The 12,372-nt window shown below is 45.6% G+C and overlaps 1 protein-coding gene across 1 annotated transcript; it reads right to left on the bottom strand.

Annotated features, from left to right (window-relative positions):
- Positions 1-725: 725 nt before the first annotated feature.
- Positions 726-3,102, bottom strand: LOC135369321 (uncharacterized). Its single transcript, XM_064602923.1, has one exon. The coding sequence runs from the start codon at positions 2,977-2,979 to the stop codon at positions 754-756; it is 2,226 nt and encodes a 741-aa protein (XP_064458993.1). The 5' UTR covers positions 2,980-3,102; the 3' UTR covers positions 726-753.
- Positions 3,103-12,372: the final 9,270 nt, after the last annotated feature.

Below are 12,372 nucleotides of genomic sequence, written 5' to 3'. Positions count from 1 at the left end.
ATGGATATTAATGGTTTGCTGGGGTACTAGTGAAGAGTTTTGGCTAAGTTTCGGAATCGCCCGGGCTGTACGAGACCGTCCCTTTAAGGGATCCGGAGAGTACGGTTCGGGATGGTCGGTAGTATGGGCAATGGAGAAGAATGTGCTCTAGATATTCTACAGCACAGCAGTAACTGCATTGGGGAGAGTCAACTTGTCTCAGGCGGTAACGCCACTGCGCTGTCGAGCCACATCGAGGAGGTACAAAGGTAGTCGCTACGGGAAACAGAACGCAAACCAGTGACAAGTAAACAAGCAAAGTGAAGCGATCAAACAGGAAATCTTGGTGTGTGTAGCTGCTTATCTTATTTCGTTTATCAGTGTTACAATACATATCACTTATGAAGGTATGTTTGTGAACGCGCCAGCTATATACTACTAAAACTAAACTAACTACTACTAACTAAAGTTGGAAGCGGCGATGCATGCAAGTGTACGGGCCATTATATATGTAGAGACGAAAAATCCATGCTGTGGTTTTCCTTTCCTTTTATTCTGCACTCAACCTATGACTCGCAATGGCTCTCATCATATAAACTGTGCTGTCAATCATAGTAGTCAAATACAAAGAAAGTTGTAGACTAAACGCCTAAACAATTAAATACATGGCGAACCACGATAATCAACTACGTAGTAAAGAGGAAGTTAAAAGCGGGTGTCTAGTGTTATTCTAGTGGGATAAAGAAAAATTGATCAATGAATTGTCGAACGTTCCTAGATAATATCCATTGCCGCTCCGACAACCTCCGTTAGCAAGCTGTCCACGCCAAGCGCTCCAACGCAATTACTTTTGTACGAGTCATAGTCTATGTCGTGCACTAAGATACAGTGCTGTGAGTCGACTTTCAGTATGTAAGACTCCTTCGACTCCGTCAGAAAGAAAGTGTTCACGCCATCCTTCACAGTCGTACCAGTGTACCCCTGGCAATACTTGTAGCAACCCTGCGTCCAAATTTCCTTTGTCAGATTCGCTGTCTCGCACGCTTCGAACGCTGCGACCCTCCCTCTTTCGTTGCTCACGGAGTAAGACGGCAGACGGCCCGCATACCTATACGGCATCATTTTCGCAATCAGGAGTTTTACTGCCCACAGCTTCACGCTTGCACTGAAACAAACAATCGGCCCCGGAATCTTGTATCTGCGTTGAACTTTGCGCAGTGCATCGAACGTAGCGTCTGCATTACGACAGCAGCCATACATCGCATTTTTGTATTTTATCATGTGCGTCTCGAAGAACATGAAACTGAGCATGCTGGCCAACGCACTCACGTTGTAGCCTTCGGAGAGTGCGTCAACATCAGACGGGAAAATCGCGCTGAGCTTTGCGTCTGGTCGGTTGTTCATACCAAATAATGCTTTCAGACGAGTCATGATATCGACCATGGTGTCTGCATCGGTAGCGTCGCTGCCACAGGCATCCCCAGGGTACGTCCAGTGGATGGTGACGCCGTCGAAGTTGTTGTCCAGCACAGTGTCCACTAACTGGGAGGTGAAACGGCCTATGAGCCTGGTGTCGCGCAGCATAGAGAAATGGACGCTGTCTTCTGGGAACCCACCGACCGCCAAAAGGAGTATGGTCCTGTTGGCTATCTTTAAGCGGCCCATCTGGCTGACGCCGTAGAGCTGGTCGAAAGCAGGTACTCTGCTGTACACAGTTCCGGAGCGTATTCCGTAGGACCAGTAAATCACGCAGGTGCACAGGTAAAATGGAATATGTTTTGGGAGATAGTCCCAATCTCCGGCCTTGTGAAAGCGGGAAACGTTATACACGCAGCAGACAGTCTTCGGAGGAAGTGTAGACGCCTTCCGTGGCACATTGCCTTCATATAAACTTTGAAAGGAAGATTCTAAGGTGACGTTATGGAAGCACTCGGATGGAACGTTTCTGGTTGAGTCGTTGTTTATTACACTTCCGTTGCCTGGTGTACTAGTGGTATCCGCTTCCGTGTCAGGAAGCAATAGAGGTAGCAGCAACAGCCCGCCAGGAAGGAGGAGAGAACCAAATGTGAGGGAGCAAATAAACCATGCATAGTAAGACCTTCTCTCGTCGTTGTCCGTGGTCACCTCAATAGTGGGGACTCCAGAAGGGCTTCCACTTTGCATTCTCTCCTCGCGAGTTTTTGATGGTAAATTTTGTTCAGCAGGTTGGGGCGATGGACTGTCGCATGACAGCGAATCATCCCCACGTTTCGGCGCCGACTGTAGCGGCGGATGTGCGTTTTGCTCCAGCGTCTGAGCTGGCTGCACTGTTGGTATAGTGCTGAGTAATGGTTGTTGCGATGCTTGCTGCAGGTAGTCCCCTGAAGGTGGAAGCATGGGCGTTGCCATCATATCCGGAGATTCCACGCGCGGTGTTTGTATAGATTCCAGCAGCCGCGATAAATTCGGCAACGTTGTAGGAGTGATTCCAGGTTCAACGTATGCATGCGGTACTGGTGACAGAGTTTCCCTTGGAAGCGCTTGTGGTGCCGGTAGAGGTTCTCCGTGGACGGATGCTATCCCTGAATGTGCATCCGTGTACATGGGAATGTAAAATTGGGGCGATGCAGGTTGTGCTTGCAGTGGCGGTTGAGGAGGCAGTTGTAGAGACGCTGGTGGCGCCTGCCGTAGGGGCGGCTGCAACGATGGCTCTAGCATTTGTTGGGGTGGTGATCGCATTAATTGTAGTAAAGGAAGCCGCTCCTGCTCGGGCGTTCGAAACGTCGGTCGGTGTAAGTATGGTTCCAAAGGAGCTCGCGATGGTTGCTGTACTGCTAGCGGTTGTACAAGGCTCTGCGGTTCTTCGAATGGTCGAGTAGGGGTCAGCCCTGATTCTTGCTGTGGCACTGCAAACTGTGGATACCGGCGCTCAGATGGATCACGCTTCTTTATGATTGAATCGCTGCTTTTTGATGACGCGGACGTCGAACGTGAGGGAGTAATCAATGGTTTGGTCGCCATCTGCTGAATTGCAGCTCGCTGGCGCGTAGATCTACAAGAGGGAGGAGGCAGTCGGATATTCTTTTTCTTAGTGTGGCAACACAGCCAATATCTTGTATCGAAGCGAAAGTCCAGTGTCCAATATCTTGTTCTTCTACTTCATCCAGTATAGATGTAGGAATCAATAAAAGCTCGTTCCAGACGGGATTTTCCTCTTCTTCTACTTTGCTTTGTGGTATCTCGTGGAACCAAGTATATATAGTGCATATAGTGTATAGTGTAGTGTGTATAGTGTAGTATATATAGTGTATATATTTAAAAAGAATAAGAAGCTCAGAAGCAATAACGAAAAAAGTGACAAAAACAGCAAGCACAAAAATCATAGGCTATCATCTTCTAAAAAGAAGAGTAGCGTGGCAGCAACTCCTGGGAAATATCACCGTTCGATTGGCCGTTGTTTGAAATGCAAGCGTGAAAATTATTCCGCAAAATATCGGCATTGTTATCGAGAAAATTAATTTGCAATTATTCATAGCGCATTCACAACACAAACATTTTGTAACAGTTCATTTCGTAACAGTCATTTTGTAACAGTTCACCTGAAGGCCAGTCCTCACCTGGCGACGCCCGACGCGGCGTCGTTAAGCGGGCGGCGGAAGTAGAGGCGCATTGACCGCCGCCCCGTGGAGGAGGAGGAGTGTCGTTGGGAGGAACCCGAGAGGTCTGCCTGCCTGATTAGGCGGCATGTTTCTCGGGAAGGGAAAGGTGGTGAGGAGGAGAGGAAGGGTAAAGTGGAAGACCGAGCGGAATCCGCTCGGGGGGAGGATAGCTGCGTCCATGGGCCGACTTCAGGGGAACTGTGCCGGCATACGCCTATTATACATCTGAGGGAAACCCAGGAAAAACCCCAGCCGGCCCGCGGATTCGAACCGCGGACCTCCCAGTCTCCAAGCGCACGCGTTACCGCTGCGCCACCGGAGTGCGCCGTCAGTGCGCACGATTTTCATGTACCCACTACAGTGGCATTCCGTCGTCCAACGCTGACGTAAAATCGGGAGGCGTGGCCTTTCTGTGTCACCTAATTGGTCGCCAGCTGTCGTTCTCGGCAGCTCTCGCCGACGTTGTGAAAGAAGGTCGGCGTGGCCGTTTTTTTTGGCTCGACGTCTGTCCTCTCCCGACTCCGGAAATGCGTGTCTATTTCCGCCGCCCACTCACGACGCCGTGTCGGGCGTCGCCAAGTGAGAACTGGCCCTAATAATCTGGACGGTCTATAGGATCGTCGAAGTATTATTCCCAGTAACTCATGTTTTCACCCTGTTGACTTGAAAAATCCGCAGGAAAAAATTGAAATTTCGCTCACCGAGAGCGGCGGAGGCGCAAGCAAAAATTGCCCGGCGGCGGCGGAGCGGCGGTGCGGTGCACTAGAGAGACTATGGTGGGCTAGAAAGACTGGTGCGCTTGCCGCCATATTCAACACATACAAGGACCAGTTCTCACTTGGCGACGTCCGACGCGGCGTCGTGAACGGGCGGCGGAAGTAGAGGCGCATTTCCGCCGCACCGTCAGCGCGCACGATTTTCATGTTCCCACCACAGTGGCCTTCCGTCGTCCAAAGCAGACGAAAAATCAGGGGGCGTGGCCTTTCTGTGTTACCTAACACAGAAACCGCTCTGTTACCGCTGTGTTACTGCTCACGACGCCGCGTCTGGCGTCGCCAAGTGAGAACTGGCCCTTAGGTAACACGGAAATATAGATGCGGTCCACCGCGTGCCATCCTTCAACATGGCGAAAGGAAAAATGTCATCGTCCGTTTTGTATCGAGGATAACGAAAAACGAGTTAGAGGAGACTGTCGCCACGGAGCGCATTCTTGAAAACTAATTTTCTCAGGAAATTTGCGCTTTTCGAAGGAAATATTTTGCGTGACTGTTTATGAAGGTAGTATGTTCATATCAAGCGGTGAAAAATACAGGGTGTCCACGCTAAGTGTAAACAGATTTTTTAAAAATATATCAATCACTTTTTCCGAGATGAAATCAATTGCAATATAGCATATGCTGAAGGGCACTCCCTAGGGGGCATTAACAGACTCCTAAGGCAATGTCTTAATTAATTTTCAACATTATAAATATAATTATAATATATAATTTATATATGTATATATATATATATATATATATATATAGGTCCTGACGAAGACAGTGCCACTGTCGAAACGTCGACCATTCTTTTTTTAGTCTATGTGTTAAAATGCCCATTTAATAAATTAGTTTTTGTTAACGTTCCTGTAATCTGTAGTCCAAGTCTTATTATTTCACTTTTATATATATATAATATATATATATAATTATAAAAGCTACGAAGTTGCTCCAATGAGAACATCTGATCTCTTCGGTCACCAGATACCAAAGCCGTTTTCAGCACAAAAATCCGTTCGATAGATCGTCCGCAAAAAATTCGTGAAGGAACGCCATTTTTTTCTTTATTTTATTCATTGCGCATCTCTAGAGACGAGTCTTTCCTTCGCCACGAATACGAGAGGATGAAAGAGCCCACTATCGCCTCTTGCGTCCTGGAAAAAGATTAAAAGAAAACAGAAAATGCAGCCCAAGATAAGGGCAGTCGCGATAGAGTCACCCGATAGATTTGTGTTTTTGTTTTGTTTCCGCAAATTAAAGCTAATCTTCGAGGCATGAGGCGGCACTGTGCTCTTTCACTCTCTCACACGGGGCTAAAGGAAAGCCGCTTCTTTGAAGGTGCGCAATAAACCAAATAAAGAAAAAAATGGCATTCCTTCACGAATTTTTTTGCGGAAGATCTACAGAACGGATTTTTGGTATCTGGTGACCGAAGAGATCAGATGTTCTCATTGGAGCAACTTCGTAGCTTTTATAATGAAAAAGTTAATTATTGAAAGTTAATTAAGACATTGCCTTAGGAGTCTGTTAATGCCCCCCTAGGGAGTGCCCTTCAGCATATGCTATATTGCAATTGATTTCATCTAGGAAAAAGTGATTGATATATTTAAAAAAAATCTGTTCACACTTAGCGTGGACACCCTGTATATGTTCCAAATGACTTCCATGCTGCTTTAATAATCATCTCACGCCAGCTAACAAGAGACTGTTTTCCGGTGCGAGGTCCTTGGCTGAATCTAATAATTGGAGATTCGTTTGGTCTGACTAATGTCAGATCCAGAGAGTCGAACCGAAACGTTTAACGGTCCGGTTCGGGTTTAGGTTCGGCTATAAGGGTTCGGATCCGGTTAAGGCCCAGAAGGCAATTATAATTGTTCAAACCGGTTCTTTCCAAACGGTTCGGTTCCCGAACCGGTTCAGGAACGATGAGTGCGAATGAAGCAAACGGGCAGGTTAAAAGAAGCTTCCGCGCGCGCGTGTGTGTGTGTTACAGTGTTTGAAGTGGGCAGGAAGGCGTCAGTGGTCGTTCAGGATTTTGAAAGAGTTTGTGCGACATGAAAGGTAGCGGTTATAAGAAGAGCATACCCATGAATTACTGGTTTGGGTTGACTTTCCCCGCACGTAGCTCAGGTCGCGGGGTTGTTAGCGGAATCTCACCAGGAATATCTGTCAACCAAGCCTGCTACCTTGGCCTAAGTCATTTAAGTAATTGAAATTATTCGTTACCAGTCAGGATTGCGAATACACGTTAATCAAATAACGACGCTTCATGGTATGTAGTTGGATTGGAATGGTGCGATCGTGAGCTCGGGGACTTTATGTGTAAAGGGCACGTTATTGTGTCAGCACTGACCGCCGCCGTGCTCGGCGTTAGCGTGAAGTGTCTGTGGAACAAAGACAAAGCAAGTGCAAACAGAGAGTTCGACTAATTTTAGACCCACTGGCGAGTTTTAGATACTGTGTCAGTATGGTCGTTTTTGCTTCTTTTATTTTAAATCCACAAAGAAAGCCAACTTGGCATGTTCTTTTCATTCTGACCAGCATGAGTGTGGCCGTTGCTTTACTTTCTAGTACCCTAGGCACGCGGCAAACTTAATGCTTTAAACGGAATGACAGTAACTTCACCTAGTGAGCAACCATCGTCCCGAATGACTGCGTTTTTTCAACACGCCTTTGCTTTCAACAGCCAGGAGAGAACGACGCCACACAAGATTATATAGTTGGTGAGGAGGTGAACTTACAGCCATTCCGTTATATTAAGAGTTGCTAGCGTATAAGGGGCTTATGTACGTTCACACGCGCACACGTTGGGAATTATTCTGCAGCGTTGTACACACGAATACGTGCTAGAGCTGAGCTCAGGTAGTTTGCTTTCGCAATGCATTACGTGCAAGAGAACAGAAGAAGAAAAAGAAAAAAACGAAGGGGAGAATATTTGAAAGACCGAAGGTCGCATAGCCGACGACGTATACGTCGGTTGGTCCACGTATTGGTATTTATATACAGGATGCATGTGATAACGGTAGAGATGATCTCGAAGACGTAGCGCTGTCAAAGAAAAACTGACAGGTTTTTGTTGCAAACGGACTGATCTTGAAATGCAGCGCCAGGACACTCTGTGTACAGCTGACTCTGACTAGTATATTATTATAATATGTCACTTAATGACTACTACCCAAAACTGTCCCTAATGTCCTGTTGACCTTTAATTCTTATACAGTGGACCCTCGTTAATATGACCACCCGTTAATCTGACATACTCGCTTTATGACCGTTTTTCTCGGGAACTGTTCTGCCGGCATGTAAATCCCCCTCGTTAATATGACAATCCGTTTATTGGACAATGACCAAGATTTTTGTCGCAAGTAGGGTCAAACACAGATATTATCTTCCCGCTATTATGACCGCGACACATGACCCTCAAAGAGCCCTTGGGAGAGGCTATCTCGTACCTCACTCAGAGGGTGACACGTGTTAAAGTAGGGCGTCAAGGTTTGGGATGTCCCCTGAAATCGCTGACCTCGGGATTATACTCATATCGCTTTTCGAACCACAGAAGTGCTTAAAAAGCCGGGGACCAGGTTACACTGTGCTGCTGGGTAGCACCCCGATTCGTCCAAATGTTTATCTCGTCCAAGTATTCACAACGTCCAAGTACTCAGCACGTCCGAAAGAAATTGGACATAGTGGGCATTGGACGAACTGAACCAAAGGGGGGAAAACTTGACCAACCCGTCCAAATAACCGTACCGTCCAAACGCTTGTTTCGTCCGAAAAGGGAGGGGGATCTCCGAATGCGAGTGAACAATTGCTTCGTTTAGGATTGAAGGTAGGATTCAAACATTCACACCGAAAGATGCCATGCCATACACCAAGTAAAACGAAAAACAAATGCTCAGCCTGCTCTGTTTATTTATTTTTCTTTCTTTCTTATTTGTTCGTTCCAACAACTGACGTACTAGTTGAAGGTAAGATTTAAACATTCCCACTGAAAGATGTTGTACACCGAGTAAAACGAGAAACAAATGCTCAGCCTTCTCCGTTTAGTTTTTTTTTTTTTCATTTGAACAACTAACTTATTAGTTAGCATGGCCCAGCAAGTGGGACATGCGCTGCAGGTATGCCTTGATGACATGAGCAAACCGCTCTGTTACGTCTGTGAAGGGTGCTTCGTTTCCCAGCATCATTTCCCCTGTGCTGTATTTTCCGTACGCCCATAAGAAGGAAGAGCGAGCCTCTTGTATCATCGCGTTGTTCGCCACAAAATTGCCTCGTCTCCTGCTTGACGAAGCCCCGTTCAACAGCAGCCGAATGCGTACCTGCAAATGACGGTAAGAAGCATGAATACAAAGAGAGCAAGCGAGGAAGTATATATGCTATATTCTATTAATTATCATGATGATGTTCCCTGATTATGCGAATTTGTTGCTTACCTGGTTGTGCTTACATTGTGTATGGTTGACTCAAATTCGACGAGGAACTTCGAAAACCTCATGTGGGGTTGGCTCTTGAATTTCATGCGCAGCTAATTATGCCACCCTTCGGCGTGATTGTTTGTGCGGAGATCGTCCTCATCCGCAAACAAATTCCAGAGATGAACGTTGGTAAGCCACAACCGCTCGAAGTAGTCTACGTAAAGGCAAAGGGCCGCAAGTTTCCTTTCAGATCCCTAGATGTTTCCAAGAAAGATCACTGACATTGGGAAACGCGGTACTTAGCGAGAACACAGTTATAGAAAACAACACATCGTTAACTGGACGGTCACTGTAGGTCAGCCGTCCTGTAAGCGGGTTTGTGTTTTCTGTGATTCCCCGTTTGATCGATAATTCATTTGCTTTCATGAATACAGTCACCAGCCATTCGCCCAGTGTCAAAATGGCCTGTGCTTTCATGAATGCAGCCAGGCAGTCGCCTGCCGAAAGGGAATTTCCCCCATTTGGACGAAATGGGCTATTGGACGGTACGGGTATTGGACGCGCTGGGCAAGTTTCTCCCCGCCTGTTCATTTCGTCCAAGTGTCCAGTACGTCCGATTTTTTTCGGACGAATTAAATATTTGGACGTTGTGAGTACTTGGACGAAATAAACGTTTGGACGAAATTGGGCGTAACCGTGCTGCTGTTTTCACCTAAGGATGGCCGAAACGAAGCGGAAAAAGGATTTGGCAGCCGGAATGAAGAGCGGCATTACTCGCAGGAGGCAAGCGAAGCTCTACAGGTTGCCTGGCTGTTTTTTGAGCAGATAAAGGTCGATAACGTGTGCGCAATTGATGGTGCTATTGTCCATTTAGAAAAATTAATGACTGAAAATTGTTTGACGTAGTCATTGTTAACAGATTTTTCATAAAATAAATCATAATTACGTAGCTTTTGTTGTGCGTAGCTGTCCGGGTAGGGTGCATTATTCGTTAATATGACAATTCGCTTTATGACCAAAATCCGCGGGAACGGCAGTGGTCATATTAACGAGGGTTCACTGTATATATTTATGTGTATGTCTTAGACGTTAGTAGTCCTGGCAGTTTTCAGTTACTATCTGTTGCTATTTCGTGACTCGAGAAGATCCAAATCATTGTTGCAGGGCACGACTTTTTCGGCAAGAAAGACGATGTCTACGAAGCTAATAAATGAAGAAAAATAGTTTTTGTGTTCATGCACAACATCCACAGTTTCGCACTTAATTCCGTGTGAACCGTTATTTGAACCGGAAACCGGTATTTTTTTTACCGGTTTAGTTCCGGTTCAGCTCCAAGATGGCGTCGACTCTTTCGGTTCGGTTCAGTTCCGGTTCGGCCAAAAATAACGGTTAATAACGGTTTTCGGTTCGGGTTCGGTTCGACTCTGTGGTCAGATCAAAGCCAGGTACTCCACTGACAGCAGTGTTGTTCGTATAAAATGTGAACATGATCTCGCTAAGATTTGTCGAATGCAGTAAAACCAGTCAGTTACTTTGCTTTAATTATCTCCTATGGAGTTTTCCATTGTCCACTTCAATGTAAGAAGTTTAAAAAGACATTTTGACGACATCACATCCTTTTTGTATACAAGGCCAATCAGATATTCACTTGTTGCCTTAATGGCTAAAATCTTGTGAGGTTTCTCTGTTCCAATATAAGGATTAGCGCTCACAATTTGTTTGTCGTGATGCCTCAGGTAATGTTGACAATGGTGGTGGAGTTAGCCTATTCGTTGGTCCTGAAACTTATTATTGTGTTCGGCATGATGTTGTTTTGAGCCACTCTCTATTTGAAAGTCTGTGGATAGAAATAGATAAGTCATCTTTTTCGAGCAGCCACAGAAACATTATTGTCGGCGTACTTCATCGTCCCCCATCGCATTCGGTTACTGAGTTTACAGTAGCGCTAGAAATATTTGTTGCATAGTATATCGTCTGAAAACAAAAATGTTCTCCTGGGAGATTTCAACATTAACCTTCTTGATAGTAACTGGGCATCTGTTGTATCATTTTCAAATTGCTTAATAAGTTATGGTTATATGTGTCATATTGTTTCACCTACTAGGGTTACAGCCAATACGTCTACACTGTTAGACCATGTATGGATGAAGTGTTGTACTTTATCTCATGGTGAGGTCATTGATACAGACATTACTGACCACATTGCTGTGCCTGCTGTAATTAACCTGCGTCTGCACAAGCGTGTGAAACATACGAAGTCTATACGTTTTAATGCACGCAGTTATGTGGATTGTATGAGCAGTGCTGACCGGAGCCATGTTTACAATGCTGAATGTGTTGATGACGCCTATGGGCACCGTGCACTAGCGAGAGGACGCTGCGGTCGCTTGATCGGCAGCGCCACCCGTGGCGATTTCGCGCGTAACGGTCTGGTACTGACGCCGTATCGGCGCCTTCGCGTATGTAGCTTTGGTGCGTACGGGTGTTTTACCGAATTTTATATGTCGGCTTTGGGGCTTTGGACTCATTAACCCATGAGACTACTTGTGTGGAAGTGGTTTGTCACGTAAAATGTATGCGATGGGGAAGCCTTTTGCACGTGGAACATTATGTGTGTATGCACAATGTGTGACACAGTGTGTAGCGCAGAAAAGCGTGTAGCATTCGTGGCCCGTATTTACGTGAAGTTAAGTGCATATTTATCCGCAAGGGACTACCAATTATAGACTACACATCAGAGACTATCTACGTCCAGTACCTGCGCTATGAGGACGGAAATCTCTCACTGAAGAATTCACATGAATAATACAGTCAACAACAAATTGGAATATACATTACAAACATAGCGGGAAAAAACGTTCTCGTTTCTTTCTTATGCATAATCCGTTAACGTGATGATGCACTGTGAGGATAAGTTTCTTAGTCAAATAATTCCCAATCTTGCATCGCTCAAGGCGGGGGATTCGCTTTTAGCCCTATGTGCCTGCATTTGATGCACAGTCATAGTAATAAAAATCAATCAGTCACTCAAGATTGTTTCAGGATATAAATAAGGCGTGTTTTTGTTTGAAACTGGATATGTAATGATAATAATGTTTTATTAGTGCTAAACAACGACCACAGCGGCCTTAGTACGTGTAGGTGAACATAGCGCATCAGACACATTGTCGCAAATTGCAACATAGAAACAGCCAGAAATATCACGCAAAAGAAACACAAAACAAACTATGCTAAAAAAATGACAATAATTAAGAAGAAACAGTGAGGTTGCTGTTCGACAAACGCATGATTACTTTTGTGTGTGTTTGCGTGTATGTGTGCAGACGAATAGGAAGGAGGAAAGAACCACTTGTAAACCGAGATCACAAGATTTGGCAACGATAATAAGATCATAGGGACAGAATGCACCTACATAAAATGATGACGTCTTGCGCAACGCAGCTCCGGGAGGACAAATGTGTTCGCATGTAAGCTTTATATTGAAGGAAGACGAGGTCCAAATCCGGTCTTCGCCGACACGCCTCAGAATTAGGGTCCGAGTAAAAGAGATAAATACTGTACGACATATGGCAGACACTAATT

The sequence above is a fragment of the Ornithodoros turicata genome, chromosome 1 (genome assembly GCF_037126465.1).
Source record: "Ornithodoros turicata isolate Travis chromosome 1, ASM3712646v1, whole genome shotgun sequence".
In the NCBI taxonomy this organism is placed as follows: domain Eukaryota; kingdom Metazoa; phylum Arthropoda; class Arachnida; order Ixodida; family Argasidae; genus Ornithodoros; species Ornithodoros turicata.
Note: the sequence above shows the minus strand (reverse complement) of the source record. Positions and strands in the feature narration are given on the sequence as shown.